This window comes from Pleurodeles waltl, chromosome 5 (genome assembly GCF_031143425.1).
Source record: "Pleurodeles waltl isolate 20211129_DDA chromosome 5, aPleWal1.hap1.20221129, whole genome shotgun sequence".
NCBI lineage: Eukaryota > Metazoa > Chordata > Amphibia > Caudata > Salamandridae > Pleurodeles > Pleurodeles waltl.
Window position 1 is genome coordinate 173,566,213 of NC_090444.1, and position 15,468 is coordinate 173,581,680.

Here is a 15,468-nt window from a genome sequence, read left to right on the forward strand (position 1 = left end):
GAAGGAAGATTGCATGGAATCCTATGAGGAATTACAGGAAGAACTCTTACTACATGGGGGCGTGGCCAACTGCGGGAGATGGCGCACGCTTAATCTCCTCGCTCCGGAGGGGCCGCTTTAATTTATACCTGTAAGCGTGCCATCTCCGGGCGGTTCAACCCCTAAAGACTGCCGCTGGTCCGAGGGCGGAACCTGGACGCGGCTGGGTTCCCCGTTTTGGACCCAGGACGTGCAAGGGGGCGGATTCGGCTCGCTGGCTCCAAAGCGGGCCTGCGGCCTTTCCTCCCGCGGTGAGCCGGGGCCTCGGGTGAGGCAGAGTACCGCGGCCGAGCGAGCGCGGCCGGCCCGGGCTGGAGAAGCGGTCCCGCCTGGTGGAGCCCTGGTGCGGTGGACCGAGTGCCAGGAACCCCCTCCGGGAGGAAGAGGAGGCGGAGCTGAGCCGCGCCCGGTCTCCGGTGAAGCGGCGTGAACTGGAAGCCCCCGGAGGAGGGGGCTCGGAGCCGCCATCTTGCCGGGAGGGTGACCGGAACTCCGAGGACGCTCCCGCGGGAGCGCGGAGACGACGTTGAGCGGCAGGGGGCCCCCCAACGAGACACTACCCCGGGGGCAAGTAAATCTCCGGAAAAAAAAAAAAACATGTAAAAGAACACTGCCGAAAAAAAAAGAAGACAGGTGCAAAATAAAAAAAAAGTACATTAAAAAAAAAAAAAAAGTAATAGAGGAGTGGCAGGACCCAAAAAGAAAAGAAAATAATAAAGAAAATAGACGCCGCCCTAACGAGAGAGAACGGTTGGCCCAGAGGCTAGAGCCCCCCGGGGGCGATTGCCGGAGTAGCCGAAAACAGAGCCCAACAAAGTACAGAAGGGGTGGACAAGCAGGCCCTCCCCGACGCCCATCCGGGGACCGAGACCGGGTCTGCGCTTGCCAGGTCACGAGATCACAGTGGAAAGAGGACCTGTAAAGAGACTCGGGCCTGCGCCTTGGAGGTGTGATCTTCCCCACGCAGCTTGGCCGATGCCCCCCAGGGCCCGTCACAAGAAGAAAGTCATGGACATGGCACCCCCTCCAGCACGCAAAGAAATGGAAGAACAGTCCAACCCACAAACCAACGTACAGGAAACCCTGGACAGAATACTGGGGGCGATTGAAGACACAAAGACAACGCTACAACACGAAATCAGCCAAGTAGCAGTTGAAGTAGGCCTCCTAAGGGCAGAACACCACAAACTGGCGGACAGAGTCAAGGAAACGGAATCCACATTGGCAATAGTTGAACCGAAGCAGAAGGATCTAGCAGCTGAGGTGACCTCCCTGGCTGCTAGAGTAATACGACTAGAACAAAGGGCTGAGGACGCGGAGGGCAGAAACAGAAGGAACAACGTGCGCGTGGTGGGCCTTCCTGAGGGAGTCGAGGGAACTAACATGGTGGACTTCTTGGAGAATTGGTTTAGTACAACGGTGGCACCTGGATGCCTAACGCCCTTTTACACGCTGGAGCGAGCGCACCGAATGCCGTCGAGGCCTCTCGCCCCCGGTAGGCCTCCTCGTGTGGTAATTGCCAAATTACTGCACTACAAAGACAGAGACACTCTCATACAGAAGGCCAGAGAGATGGGCCCGTTTAAGGTAGCGAATGGGGAGGTGACGCTATTCCCGGACTACACTTTGGATATTCAGAACAAGCGAAACTCATTCCTAGCAGTCAAAAGGGCCCTCAGAGACGAAGGGATTCAATATTCATTGCTGTATCTGGCCAGACTGAGAGTGAGACTTTCCTCCAAACACCGGAGGAAGCATGGGAATGGCTCGAGAAACAAGGGCTCCAAGTGGGGCGACCCAGTGGTGAGAACACAACTGCGGGCAGGGCTCGCCGAGCTCCAAGGGCGCGAAAACCCGGGATCCGACCGAGGCTGGCGCCAACACAAACGCAAAAGGAAAAAGATAAGAGGGTGGCTCTGGAGGCGGCGGCCCGAGTTAGTGGTGGAACCTCCCCCCCGGAGGGCTCGGGAGAGGATTCAGACGGTACAATGGTGTCTTCGGCTGGAGACTCGACCTGCTCGACACGTGCTCCCAGGGTGACACAGCGGCCCGCTGATGAGCTTGGATAAACATTGCACGAGTTGACCTGGCGATGCGGCACAACAGAAGAATATGAGGCCCCTCCGGACCTGACCGCCCCCCGAACCAGTAACTCGCTGGTCTAAGCTAGCCTGGCGAGAACTGTAGCTATATGTTTAAATAAGTTGCACTGTTGCGTGATTTTCTGGGCTACCTGCAGGTTGGTAGGCGCCCTGGGGTGGGGGAGTTGGGTTTTACAGTTATTAGTTAACTTGGCTAAGTGGGTGGCGATATACGATGGCAGTAAAGGTTTGAACATGGGTAGGAATAGAGTTGTACTCTGGGGGTGCCAGGGACACTATTATCAAATTAATTTATTAACATGGCAAACTATAATCTTTTAACATGGAATGTCAGGGGGATGAGCACTCCGACCAAAAGACACAGAATCCTCTCCTACTTGAAGAGAAGAGGGGTGCAGGTGGCAATGCTACAAGAGACCCACTTAATAGCTGGAGAGGTTGAGAAACTGAGATGCAGATGGAGGGGACAGGTGTTTGCCACAGTGTATTCAGCATATGCGAGGGGAGCATTGATATGGGTCAGAGCTGGTAATAGACTCATCTGACATAGATCAAGAGGGCAGATTTGTGGTGCTAGAAGGGAGACTACACTGTATTTCAGTTGTTATGAGTTGTATTTATGCTCCCAATCAGGACCAAGTCCCTTTCCTGACCAAATTATCAAGCCACCTCACCCGCCAAAGCACAGGAGAATTAATAGTGGGAGGGGACTTCAATGCAGTATTGGACATTAACATGGACAGATCGACCCCGCCACTACAGGGCGCAGGGTCCACTAGAATAGCCAAAAAATTCTGTGAATGGCTGGACTCCTGGGGGCTAGTGGATGTCTGACGGGAACAACACCCAAAAGACAGTGACTATTCTTATTATTCAGGCCTCCGCCGGCTGCACACTAGAATTGACAGAATGACATGCACTGCGGGCCTTGCGCGTTATGTAACCCACTCAGAGTATCTTGGCCGCACACTATCAGACCAAAACCCCTTGCTGATCACACTGAGTATTATAGAGGACAGACCCCCAATTCCATCGTGGAGACTGTCTCCCACTGCGTTGGAGGATCAGTCGTATAGAGAGGCCCTTCGTTGCCACTTGACAGAACATATCAAAATTAACAGTGGATCCGCCACATCCAGAGCCACAGAATGGGAAAGGCTTAAGGTGGTAGCGAGAGGATTCTGCCTGGGTCAATCAGTGGGGGTGAAACGCACACTTGAAAGGGAATTGACCTCTTTAGAGAAGAAAATACACGAATGGGAAGTGAGACAAGATGTTGGAGCCCAAGAGAATGAGGAATATAAACAGGCCCGTAGAGAACATTCCCAGATCGAGGCACAACTTAGGTGCCACAACACACAAAAATACCTGGCATCAGTGCAGTCAGAGGAGGGTAGATCAGGAAGGCTCCTAGCTTGGCTGGTACGCCCAGGCGGAGGGGGAGAGCCCATCACAAGTGTACAAGACAAAAAGGGAATTTGCAGGCAAAGTCCAGGCCCAATCAACGAAGCTTTTAAGGGATATTACATGCACTTGTATAGGAAAGCCCACGACCTGGGGGTGGAGGCCTTTCGAGACTCCCTACAGCGAATCGCTCTCCCAGCCTTGGACCGAGCGGGGAGGGATAGCCTGGGGGGACCTGTAACAGTGGAGGAGATAAGTGAGGCTATATTGCAGTTGGCTCCTGGAAAGACTCCCGGTACCGATGGCCTTCCAATGGACTTTTACAAAAAAAATATAGGACATTGTTGGTGCCCCAGCTGGCTGAGGTATACGCGGAGGCATTACGCCGAGGAGAGCTACCGGGCACATTACGTGAGGCTTTGATGATACCGCTACCTAAAACAAAAAACAGGGATGCACCAGTGACCGACTTCCGCCCATTATCAATGCTGAATAGTGACTTTAAAATCCTCAGTAAGATCATGGCTAACAGGCTGGTCCCACTAATGACCACACTGGTGCACACAGACCAGAATGGTTTCGTCCCTGGTCGCAGCACATCGTTGAACCTGAGGAGGGTCTTTGCCATCTTACACATGCCAGCAACAGAGAAACCTCCGACAGGGGTTTTATTAGCAGTGGACTTGAAAAGGCCTTCGACTCGTTCAGGTGGGACTACCTTAGGGCTGTGATGCTAAAGATGGGACTAGGTGAAAGCTGGGTGAAATGGGTGGACCTACTGTACTCCTCCCCACTGGCTAGGGTGAAGACGGACAGAACGATATCCAACACATATCCGGTATATCGAGGAACCAGACAGGGATGTCCTCTATCACCGCTGCTATTTGCCCTGGCAATTGAACCTCTAGCGGACCAACTGCGACAGGAAGGAGTCGGTAGAGGAATTAACTGGGGTCCAGGCGAGCATATTATTTCCCTATACGCGGACGATATTCTGGTGTATTTGAGAGACGGAACCAGTGGCCTCCCGTGGGTTTTAAAGATCCTGGAGAGCTACGGGGAACTGTCGGGACTACATCTTAACCGCGGCAAAACATTTGTCTTCTCCATACTACCAAACGTTGTGCGCCCTTAAACATGTCCGAAAGATATGAACTGGGCACCGCGGACTTTCAAATATCTAGGGATCCAAATATTTCATGAGCTGGCCGACCTTCGAGACGGCAACCTGGGTGGGGCGCTCCAATCCCTGCGCGCCGCAGTTGGGTTTTGGCGGTCGCTGAACCTAACAACAATGGCCAGAGTGGCATTGTCTAAGATGGTGATGCTGCCCCGCCTCCTCTACTTCTTTGCTAACCTACCGTTATGGGTCCCCCCTGCATGGTTCCGTGAACTGAGCACCCTGCTTCGGGAATTAATATGGGATGAGGGCCGGAGACGCACAGCATTGACTACTATGTGCAGACCGATGCAGGCGGGTGGACTAGGGGCTCCTGACTTTGAGGCATATTACTTGGCATCCCAACTGCAGTGGGTGGCTGGCTGGATGGTGGGCAAGGGGCAGCTGGACCTAATTAACTCCCACGGTTCGATGGACATAGACCGAATAATAGCACGTATGATAGAGAAGAAGCTGTCCCCCCTCGGAGACAACCTAATGACTAACACCGCAAAGATGTGCTGGAAAAGATGCGCGGGTAGGACTGGAGTTGGTCCACCCTACTCCCCGGCGCTACCGATTCCGGTATTGCTCGTGGAACCGAAGGGAACCGAAGAGTATTGACGGTGGGGGAGCTTTTCAGGGAAGGTACACTACAGAGCTTCGGCGAAGTGGTAGGGAAGGGTGTCCCTCAGGGTCAATTTTTGATGTACAGGAGGCTAGTGCACACTCTGAAAGGCCATTGGGATACGATTAATGCAGAGCCCGGGACCCACGGAGTGTTACACCTCCTGCTGACTTCGGGAGAAGAATCACACTTAATTACGAAAATATATCGAGCCCAGATAGAAGCTGCATTGGATCCCCTGCACTCACTCAGGGAGAGGTGGGAGAAAACGATCGGACATGTACTATCTGAGGCAGACTGGAACAGAGCTCTGGCTTATCCCCGGAGGATTTCACGTAATACCCGGCTACAATATATCCAATATAACTACCTGCATAGAACTTATCTTACCCCTCACCGACTGTTCCGAATATATGGGGGAACCCCCAAGATATGCCCCAGATGTGGTGAGGGCGAGGCAGACTTTGACCACATGATGTGGAAATGCGCAGTGTTACAAATGGGCTGGAGGACAGTGATAGAGAGCATGTCAAGACTATATGACACGGAACTGCCGTTCGCCCCCGATGTCTGTCTGTTGGGCCTAAAGACGGATATCCAACTAGGGAAGATTAGGAGTCGCTTCCTTGATCTCGCCCTGGCCCTCTACAAAAGATTAATTATGAGGGGTTGGAAAGCTGCTAATCCCCCCTCACTTGCTGAATGGAAAAATGACGTCAAGAGGTGGGCCGGGCGGAATTGCAGGTCTTAAAAACTGAAGAAGCAAAGGGTATCCGACAGACTCCCGTGGCCCCAGGGTGGGAAGAACTATTGATGGGCTGGGATAGCACAGGGGAAGAACCATTACCTCCCAATACAGCACCAACAGAAACGGAAACCTAAACAGATACTGTAAGGAGATAAGGGATAAACCCAGGAACACCGCCGGCGAGGGTGAGAAAAAATAACATTGAAATAGCTAGTAGAGAACACTGACAGCTCATAATAAGCCACAAGGGGTAGAGCGGAGTGGAGTACACTCACTCGCAAGGAGCAGTAGGAAAACGCATACAGCAGATGACTATCCCTCCAGATTTAGCCCCCTCAGGGAGCGACCCTCACTACCTAACACTAAAATCACCCACAAAAAGCCATTAAGTGTGTACATAGTTAAGTTCAAGTTGAAGCTGTTATGTGAGCATAGAAAACAAGTGGGTAACAAAGGGACAAGGAACTAGACACTCAAGGAAACAACTCTAGAATCCTAGAGCTAACAGACAACAGAATTCGGATATAGACCTAGATGTAAGTTAAAACACGACACAAGACATCTGTGAACGCATGCAAAGTAAAGTATCCTTTTAAATGTTGTGAATAACGTGAATTATATGTTCCCATAAATGTAACTGTGAAAAGTAAACAGCGAATTATTAATAAAAATATATTCAAAAAAAAAAAAAAAAAAAAAAGAGCTCTTACTACATAAATCCCAGTTATTTTGCTTCCTCCAACTACAGCATATACTCTACCCCTTCAGAGATAACCCTTTACACCTATTGGCGTACAACCAGCTAATAGCTGGACTGATGTTAGAACCCCTCTGGAAAGTTAGCATATCAAGAGTCTGCCATCTATTTTATGCAGTCCCCCAGAACCAATGATCCTCCTGTGCAATGCCTGGGAAACAGACTTTAGAGAGTTAGATGATGATGACTGGCGGGAGACCAAGATGGCACACTGGTAATAATGGCAAAGCTTCGACTTATCCAGGTTCACTATCTACACACAATATATTATACCTCTGATCGGCTGCACAAAATGCTACCCGCACTAGGTGTCGATCTTCCGTAGGCACATCGATACATAAGATCTGGGAATGTCGGGATATACAGCAATACTGGATAAGAACTCAACATAAAATGGTCCCGACCACAGAGGGCCCAATCGACATCGCACCTAAGGTGGCCCCTACTGCAGCTTATGGAGGAAATGGGGGTTACCCATGCAAGCAGCACTTTCATCAGCCTCTGGTATTTCATTCAATCCTGACATAGCCTGGCGATGGAGAGTACAACACCCTCCCACCCTGCAAGAGTGGAAATAGGTTATGGACCACTGTTGCACACTTGAAAAAGCTGTGTACAAGGCTAGAGGGTGTTTCTGTAAGCATGACAAAATTTGGGGTCCATGGACATGCACACCATAGATGGAAATACTCTTCCGAAGCTTGACATAATCATTGCCTCCTTGATAATACTGCAAGCACTTTCTGAAAATTTTGTAGCAAGAAGTGTTATGTAGAGTAGCATGTAAGGACTCTTGACTGTACCATCTTATACTTACTTGTATGTATACCCTGAGGTTGATTTTGGACGCTCTGAATATTTTTACTCAACACTCAATGTAGTTATCTGAGCCACTCCCGTAAACCAACTTTGGTTTGTTTTTTCTATGCATTTAAAATAATAAAAATGTTCAGAAAAAAATATCTTGGGGACACGGACAGCCTAAGAAGAGCTGAGCCAGGGGCCTGGCTTGGCTCCAAAAGCCAAAAGCACATGCGGATCAAAGGATGTAAATCAGACAACAAATGTCATGGCAACATGTGATCATGAGTATAAAATGAAAAACATTTATCTTTCAACATCTTTCAAAGTCCAATTAAGTACATAGAATTAATCAAGGAACTGAGTGACATTTAATAAAATAATATTTGTTTTTTTAAATGAAACGTTCAAAAACACTGCCATGATCTGACAATGTTGCCACGGGTTTATGCAAATATATCAGCTTGTCATGTTCTCTATTTATATAACCTATATTATAAAATGGGACATAGGATTATTTTATACTAACCATATATATATATATATATATATATATATATATATATATATGTGTGAGGCTTTTGTATGGCGCAGATCCTGTACTGAAATACTTCAATGTGTTAAAAAAAAAAAATGTGTGGTTAAGGGAAAAAAATAAATTGTGAAGTAAAGAAATAAGTAATGGATCACATAATTTGGTCAAATGGGAAGCCGGGATTTGATCCCGAGATTCTAGTTTGCACCTTGTACTATCCAGTCAATATAGGGTTACATTCTTATCTCTCCCATTTAACACCAAAGGTCAGTGCTATGAGTTCAATTGTTGTTATTCAATCAGTGTTACTATATGGAGTTCAATGATAACACTCCTTACACCTTAAATCAAACTGAACCTACACACACACACACATATATATAAATATATATATATATATATATATATATAGATAGATAGATAGATAGATAGATAGATAGATAGATAGAGCTTATATATAGATAGATATAGAGCTTAGTCATAAGATTTTTAGGTGTATTTGTCTGCTTGGAATGTTTCCAAAGACAATGAACTTCAAACAAACTAACAGAACATGCTTCTCTGAAATCATGCTCCAAAGAATGTAGCCTAAAGAGCAAACTAAGTGAGGACTCCCATATTCCTCCTTTTTTAAAAACATTTTTTTTTTTAGAGTTGATCCTCTCCAAAAATTGTTTGTCTTCTCAAGCACGTGGAGACAGCAGCAACATTAACATAAAAAAGCATCTCTTGACTTCCCTTACTCTACTGGCTCCCCTTACTTGACAAGCAGATCGATTTTAGGAAAGGTTCAAAACTTCAATGACCACAAATATATACTTTTTTTTTTAAAGAAAAAAAAAAACGAAACAGTCCTGCAGCCCCCAGATCTTTCTCCTCGGGTTACAGTGCTTCAAAAAGACAGGTAATGTGCAGCATGGCTTAAGAGACTAGTCGTACTGTAGTGCAACATTTATATAGCACTTACAACCCCTATGTGGGTCACTGAAACTCTTGCCTACATGAATAGCGTGCTACTCCGTACAGGATGTGCAGCTGAAAGCGTTGTCATCTTTGTTTTGATCCTACAAAGGAAGGGGTCTCATGTTGTGCATGGTGACCACCAAGGTGTAGTTATTTTGTTATGGGTGCACAGCACTTAGTAGTATGATGGATGAAGAAGTGTGACAAAGCTGCATGTCGTTCCTGGTTTTCAGCAAACTGGCAGCTTCAAACTGCTGTGCAGGTCTCTTTATAGTATTTTCTACTATATAGTCTGCTCAGCTAGTTACTTCGCCAGGAGGTCCAGTTTGAGATATTTTGTTTTAAGTTTATGGTTCTGAGCAGGCATAGATTTAGGAGAACATGGTGGAGTGATCTGCTGGGATGGACTTTGGTAACATCCCATATCTGGTCGTCTTTGTGTGATGTCAGGAAGAGGTGGAGTCCTTGATAATGTCCCCTTTAAGCCCCATGGAAAACCTGTGTGCTGACATCCCTGTACGCTCACCTCCTGGATCTGCAGCTCACTGATCGTCTGCTGTTCGCCAGACACCCTGGCTGGGAAGTCCGTCTGTGGTAGGAGCACGGTGTCCCTGTAGCGAACATTCTCGGCCGGCTGCTCGCCCGCCAAGCCCCGCGTACACGGCCTCCCAATGTACAGCACCCGGGGTCGCCCCAACCTAAGCAGAGCACACAGCATCCTTCTCTCCAAGTAAGGCAGCGCAGGGCATGGAAGCCTGACAGCAGCACTTCCGCCCAACCTACGGCTCGCTGCAAGCGAATTACTGGCCGCCGTCTGGGACAATCTTCTCCCGCTGCCTGCTACCACGCACTCCGCGAAGTTTTGACAGTTACTTTGCCCTTCAGGCTCATAACTAATGGACGCATGCGCACGGACCCATGCTTGGCACGCACGTGTGTGACTATTTGACAAATTAATGAGGTAAACTGCTGCGCGCGAATGAAGTAGGAGTGTAAAAAAGAAAGCCGCTAATACTCTAAATATATTTCCTTTTTAATGAATCCTCCTTGCATGTTACTGTACCGTCTTCCAGAGCCTGAAAGTGCCTTGAGACAATCCATTTTGCAATTCAGCTGTTGCTTACATGCGTACTCATTCATGTATTCACCTTGCATATAAAATGGAGAAAATTTATCAAGGAGAGGCGGAGGTTTAGGAAGGGAAACAGATTTGAAAAATTAAAAAAGGCAGTGGGTAATAATGACAACTACAATATAAGGGTAGTCACAAAGTTCGAAAATCTAATATTGAGGTTAATCACAGAGTAAAACTTTATTCTAATGAAAAATAATGCTTACTATGAACTTGTGTTCCAGTGTGCCTTATTCTTGAGTAAATATGTTAGAGCTTTTTTTTTTAAAAGTTCGTAAGTTAACAGTTGGAAAATAGGGTAACTTTTGTAAATAACTCTTGCTGCTTTGGATTTCTTTGCAGTGCTATTAATTGGAATTTATGTGTGCTGCTTTAGTCTCCCAAACGAGCACTGCAGAAAGTCTGGGTGCTTAAAAGGACTTGGCTATTACAGCAATCACTTTTGCATACGTCGCTAAAAGTATACATGCTATTTGTTTTATTGTTTGTGTTTGAATGCTGTATGCGTAGTTTAATTACAATTTATCCCTAACAGTGGACATAACTCTAAATTATACAAAATAATGTGACATTTACGCCGGCAGCGTAAGCCAGCCTTTAGCGCTATTTTCTTAGCACAAAATATACCCTTGTGTCCAAAATGGAGCCAGGGGTGCATCTTGTGCTAAGAAAATAACTCTAACTGCAAGAGAACACGAATAGCAGCAGACGCTCACGCTTGCTAAGTTTGTTGTTCCTGTGCTATTGCACTAGGATTTTTGTGGCAAATTATTTATAATTATGCAAACATGCTTAGTTGTCTAATTTTCCGTAATTTTGCGTCAAAAAGGGTAACACGAAGTTACTGAAATTACTCTGAATCTGGCTCACTTGCCATGCAAACCCAGTGTCTGCTAACTGTAAGGCAGTTGGTGCCCCATGGGGGGCAGAAACCACTAGACACCAGGGATTATTTATTTTATTAATACTTGCGCATAAGGGGAGCGGCTCCTCGGGCAAGGGCCGCTCCCCAGGGGGCCAAATTATTTTTAGGCCATTTCTGCCCCCTGGGGCACCACTTGACACCAGGGATAATAATTTTTTTGTTGTCTATTTTTTATTTTTTCATATGTGGGGAGCGACCCCTTAGGCAAGGGTCGCTTCCGGGGGACCAAATTATTTTTAGGCCATTTCTGCCCCCCCTGCCCATCCTAATATAATTAGGCAATCTGCCCCCGTGGGGGGGGGGGGGGCAGAAACCACAAGACACCAGGGAATTTTTATTTTGTTTATACTAACGCATAAGTGGAGTGGCCCCTTTGGCAAGGGCCACTCCACGGGGGGAAATATTTTTAGGCCTTTTCTGGCCCCCCGGAGGCAGATCTGCCTAATATAATTAGGCAGATCTGCCCCCGGGGGAGGCAGAAACCTCTAAACACCAGGGATATATATTTTTATTTACTTTATATTTTTATGTATGGGGAGCGACCCCTTAGACAAAGGTCGCTCCCCTGGGGGCAAATTGTATTTAGGCCATTTCTGCCCCCCCCTGGGGGCAGATCGGCCTATTTTTGTTAGGCCAATCTGCCACCAAGTGGGGCAGACACCTCTAGACACCATGGATTGGTGTGTGTGTTTTGTTTGGTGGGGGCAGCCCCTTGGACAAGAGTCGCTCCCCATGGGGGCACATTACTGTTGGCCATAACTGCCCACCTTGGGGGCAGATTGGCCTATTTTTAGAAGGCCCTTCTGCCCCCAAGGTTGGCACAAAGCCCACCAGAGAACAGGGAAGATTTTTTTTTCAAAATAAGAGGTTGGGGGTATGGCCATGCCCCCACCCCAAATAAATGGGGCCAAAGTTGTTCTGATTGGGCAATTACCCCTGATCCACACCTCGGGGGGACAGAAAGTGTACTAGATGCCAGGGAATAAAAAAAGAAAAGAAAATAGTGGGGTGGTGGCTACCAACCAGTATGGGCCTGGTTGTGCCCCTACCTGAACTGAAGGGGCTAACAGTCTTTCAGCTCTCCCCGCACACTAAAACATCTTATCCCATGGAAAGCAAGAGGACATTTGATTATTTTGGGTTTTTGTTTTACATTTGGGCCATGAGAGCTTGGTAACTCTCAAAAGCTTCCCACTTGGAATGGTGAGGGCTGCACCTTTTTTTACTTTGGGACGCTGCCATGTAGAAAAATCCACAAGACCTAGACACATCTGAAAATTAAACATCTGGTTGATTCCAGGGTGGTGTGCTTCACATGCACCCGCACCATTTCCTTACCCACAATGCCCTGCAAACCTGCAACTTTGCTGGAAAGCACACATTTTTCCCACATTTTTGTGATGGAACCTTCCGGAATCTGCAGGAATCCACAAAATTCCTACCAACCATCATTGTCTCCTTTATACCGATAAAAATTCTGCTGCACTTGTCAGCCTAAAAATGTTTTTTTTCAAACTGCCCTTTTGGACCCTCTTTGGTTCCCCCTCATTTTCGACATGTTTTTGGCTCTTCCCTATCATAAACACTTGGCCCACCTACGCAAGTGAGGTATCATTTTTACCAGGAGACTGAGGGGAACGTTGGGTGGTAGGAAATTTGTCCCGGTGCGGTGATCCCACACAGAAATGTGGGAAAAATTTGATTTTTTAGCTAAATTTGAGGTTTGCTGAGGATTCTGGGTGAGAAAACATTCGGGGATCCATGCAAGTCACACCTCCCTGGACTCCCTCAGGTGTCTAGTTTTCATAAATGTCTGGGTTTGGTAGATTTCCCTAGATGGCTGCTGAGCCCAGGACCAAAAACGCAGGTGCCCCCCGCAAAAACAGGTAGTTTTGTATTTGATCATTTTGATGTGTCCATATCGTGTTTTGGGGCCTTTCCTGTTGCGAGGACAAGGCCTACCCACACAAGTGAGGTACCATTTTTATCGGGAGACTTGGGGGAACGCTGAGTGGAAGGAAATTTGTGGCTCCTCTCAGATTCCAGAACTTTCTGTCACCGAAATATGAGGAAAAAGTGTTTTTGGTCCAATTTTGAGGTTTGCAAAGGATTCTGGGTAACAGAACCTGGTGAGAGCCCCACAGGTCACCCTATCTTGGATTCCCCTAGGTGTCTAGTTTTAAAAAATGCATTCGTTTGGTAGGTTTCCCTAGGTGCTGGCTGAGCTAGAGGCCAAAATCCACAGGTAGGCACTTCGCAAAAACACCTCTGTTTTCTTTGGGAAAATGTGATGTGTCCACGTTGTGTTTTGGGGCATTTCCTGTTGCAGGCACTAGGCCTACCCACACAAGTGTGGTATCATTTTTATCAGGAGACTTGGGGGAACACTGGGTGGAGGGAAATTTGTGGCTCCTCTCAGATTCCAGAACAAACTTTCTGTCACGAAATGTGAGGAAAAAGTGTTTTTTTAGCCAACTTTTGAGGTTTGCAAAGGATTCTGGGTAACAGAACCTGGTGAGAGCCCCACAAGCCACCCCATCTTGGATTACCCTAGGTGTCTAGTTTGCAAAAATGCATAGGTTTGGTAGCGTTCCCTAGGTGCCGGCTAAGCTAGAGGCCAAAATCCACAGGTAGGCACTTTGCAAAAAACACCTCTGTTTTCTTTGGGAAAATGTGATGTGTCCACATTGTGTTTTGGGGTATTTCCTGTCGCAGGCGCTAGGCCTACTCACACAAGACCATTTTTATCGGGAGACTTGAGAGAACATAGAATAGCAAAAAAAGTTTTATTGCCCCTTGTCTTTCTCTACATTGTTTCCTTCCAAATATAAGACACTGTGTAAAAGAGACGTCTATTTGAGAAATGCCCTGTAATTCACATGCTAGTATGGGCACCCCGGAATTCAGAGATGTGCAAATAACCACTGCTCCTCAACACCTTATCTTGTGCCCATTTTGGAAATACAAGGTTTTCTTGATACCTATTTTTTACTCTTTAAATTTCAGCAAATGAATTGCTGTATACCCGGTATAGAATGAAAACCCACTGCAAGGTGCAGATCATTTATTGGCTCTGGGTACTTAGGGTTCTTGAATAACCTACAAACCCTATATATCCCCGCAACCAGAAGAGTCCAGCAGACATAATGGTATATTGCTTTAAAAATTCTGACATCGCAGGAAAAAGTTACAGAGTAAAATGTAGAGAAAATGGCTGTTTTTTTCTCCCCAATTTCAATATTTTTTTATTTCAGTTGTTATTTTCTGTAGGAAACCCTTGTAGGATCTACACAAATTACCTATTGCTGAATTCAGAATTTTGTCTACTTTTCAGAAACCACACGCCTACTTCTGCAGCCCTTTTTTCCTATTTAAAAAAAAAAAAAAAAATGTTCATTGTATTTTGGCTCATTTCTTGGTCTCCACGGGAACCCACAAAGTCAGGGTACATCTAGAACCCCTAAGATGTTGGAAAAAAAGGATGCAAATTTGGCATGGGTAGCTTATGTGGACAAAATGTTATAAGGGCCTAAGCGCGCCCTGCCACAAATAGCCAAAAAAAGGCCTGGCACCTGAGGGGGGAAAGGCCTGGCAAATAAGGGTTTAACACTCCTTGGATCAAATATACCTGTTAAAAAAGATGTTTACCAGATCAGTGCCAGGAGCAGCTACAGTGTCTGAAAAGACAATGAAAGAGAAAAACAATATGTTGATATATCCTTCCTGAATCCCGACCAATCTTAGACCTATAGGTTAGTGTTATTTAATTGGGCGCCTAAAACGATCCCTTTTACTGGTTCAAGTGCAGCATATTCCGCAGGTGCTTATCCATGGAAATGCCAAGCAAGAAAAACAGCATTTCTTTAAAAACTATTCCTTAGTTACGTCCTTTAAAATAATAATACGTAGTGTTTTCAGATGTTTTTAAAGATTGTGGTATTGTTTAACTAGCCCGAGAAGGCTCTTATTGGGATATTTCAAAATTCCAAGATGGCTGCTAATTTTCATTCGAGACAGGCGGGGCTTTGCTCTCTCGTTGCCTAATCGGCCTCTCCTCGGAAGTAATGCACAGTCCCTCCTGTAAACTCTTCTCTCGCTACTCCCTGTCGCTGACAGCAGCAGCTCGCGGCACACCCTGAGCCAGGTAAGAGACATGAAGGCTTCGCTACCTATACACCGTTTCGCCTGCCATGCCATCATGTACGTGTGAGAGCCCTATATACAACCAGGAGAGTCCAGAGTCTATAAACATGGATTATAGGGCTTTTAAAACGT

General features: G+C 46.7%; 2 protein-coding genes across 4 annotated transcripts in view; one reads left to right on the top strand and one right to left on the bottom strand.

Moving 5' to 3' along the window:
- Window positions 1–10,042, bottom strand: part of IARS2 (isoleucyl-tRNA synthetase 2, mitochondrial) — a 381,953-nt gene extending 371,911 nt beyond the window's left edge. The window contains exon 1 of the mRNA XM_069233870.1: window positions 9,663–10,042. Within this exon, the coding sequence (XP_069089971.1) occupies window positions 9,663–9,854 (192 nt within the window). The 5' untranslated portion in view covers window positions 9,855–10,042. The remainder of the gene's footprint in view (window positions 1–9,662) is intronic.
- Window positions 10,043–10,076: 34 nt separating this feature from the next.
- BPNT1 (3'(2'), 5'-bisphosphate nucleotidase 1) overlaps window positions 10,077–15,468 on the top strand; it is a 121,893-nt gene continuing 116,501 nt past the window's right edge. For 2 of the 3 annotated variants that reach the window (XM_069233871.1, XM_069233873.1), the window contains exon 1: window positions 15,227–15,337. The gene's annotated coding sequence lies outside the window, so the exon portion shown is untranslated. Of the gene's footprint in view, window positions 10,098–15,226; window positions 15,338–15,468 lie in introns of those variants that run through there. The other variant, XM_069233872.1, reaches the window with a different exon arrangement.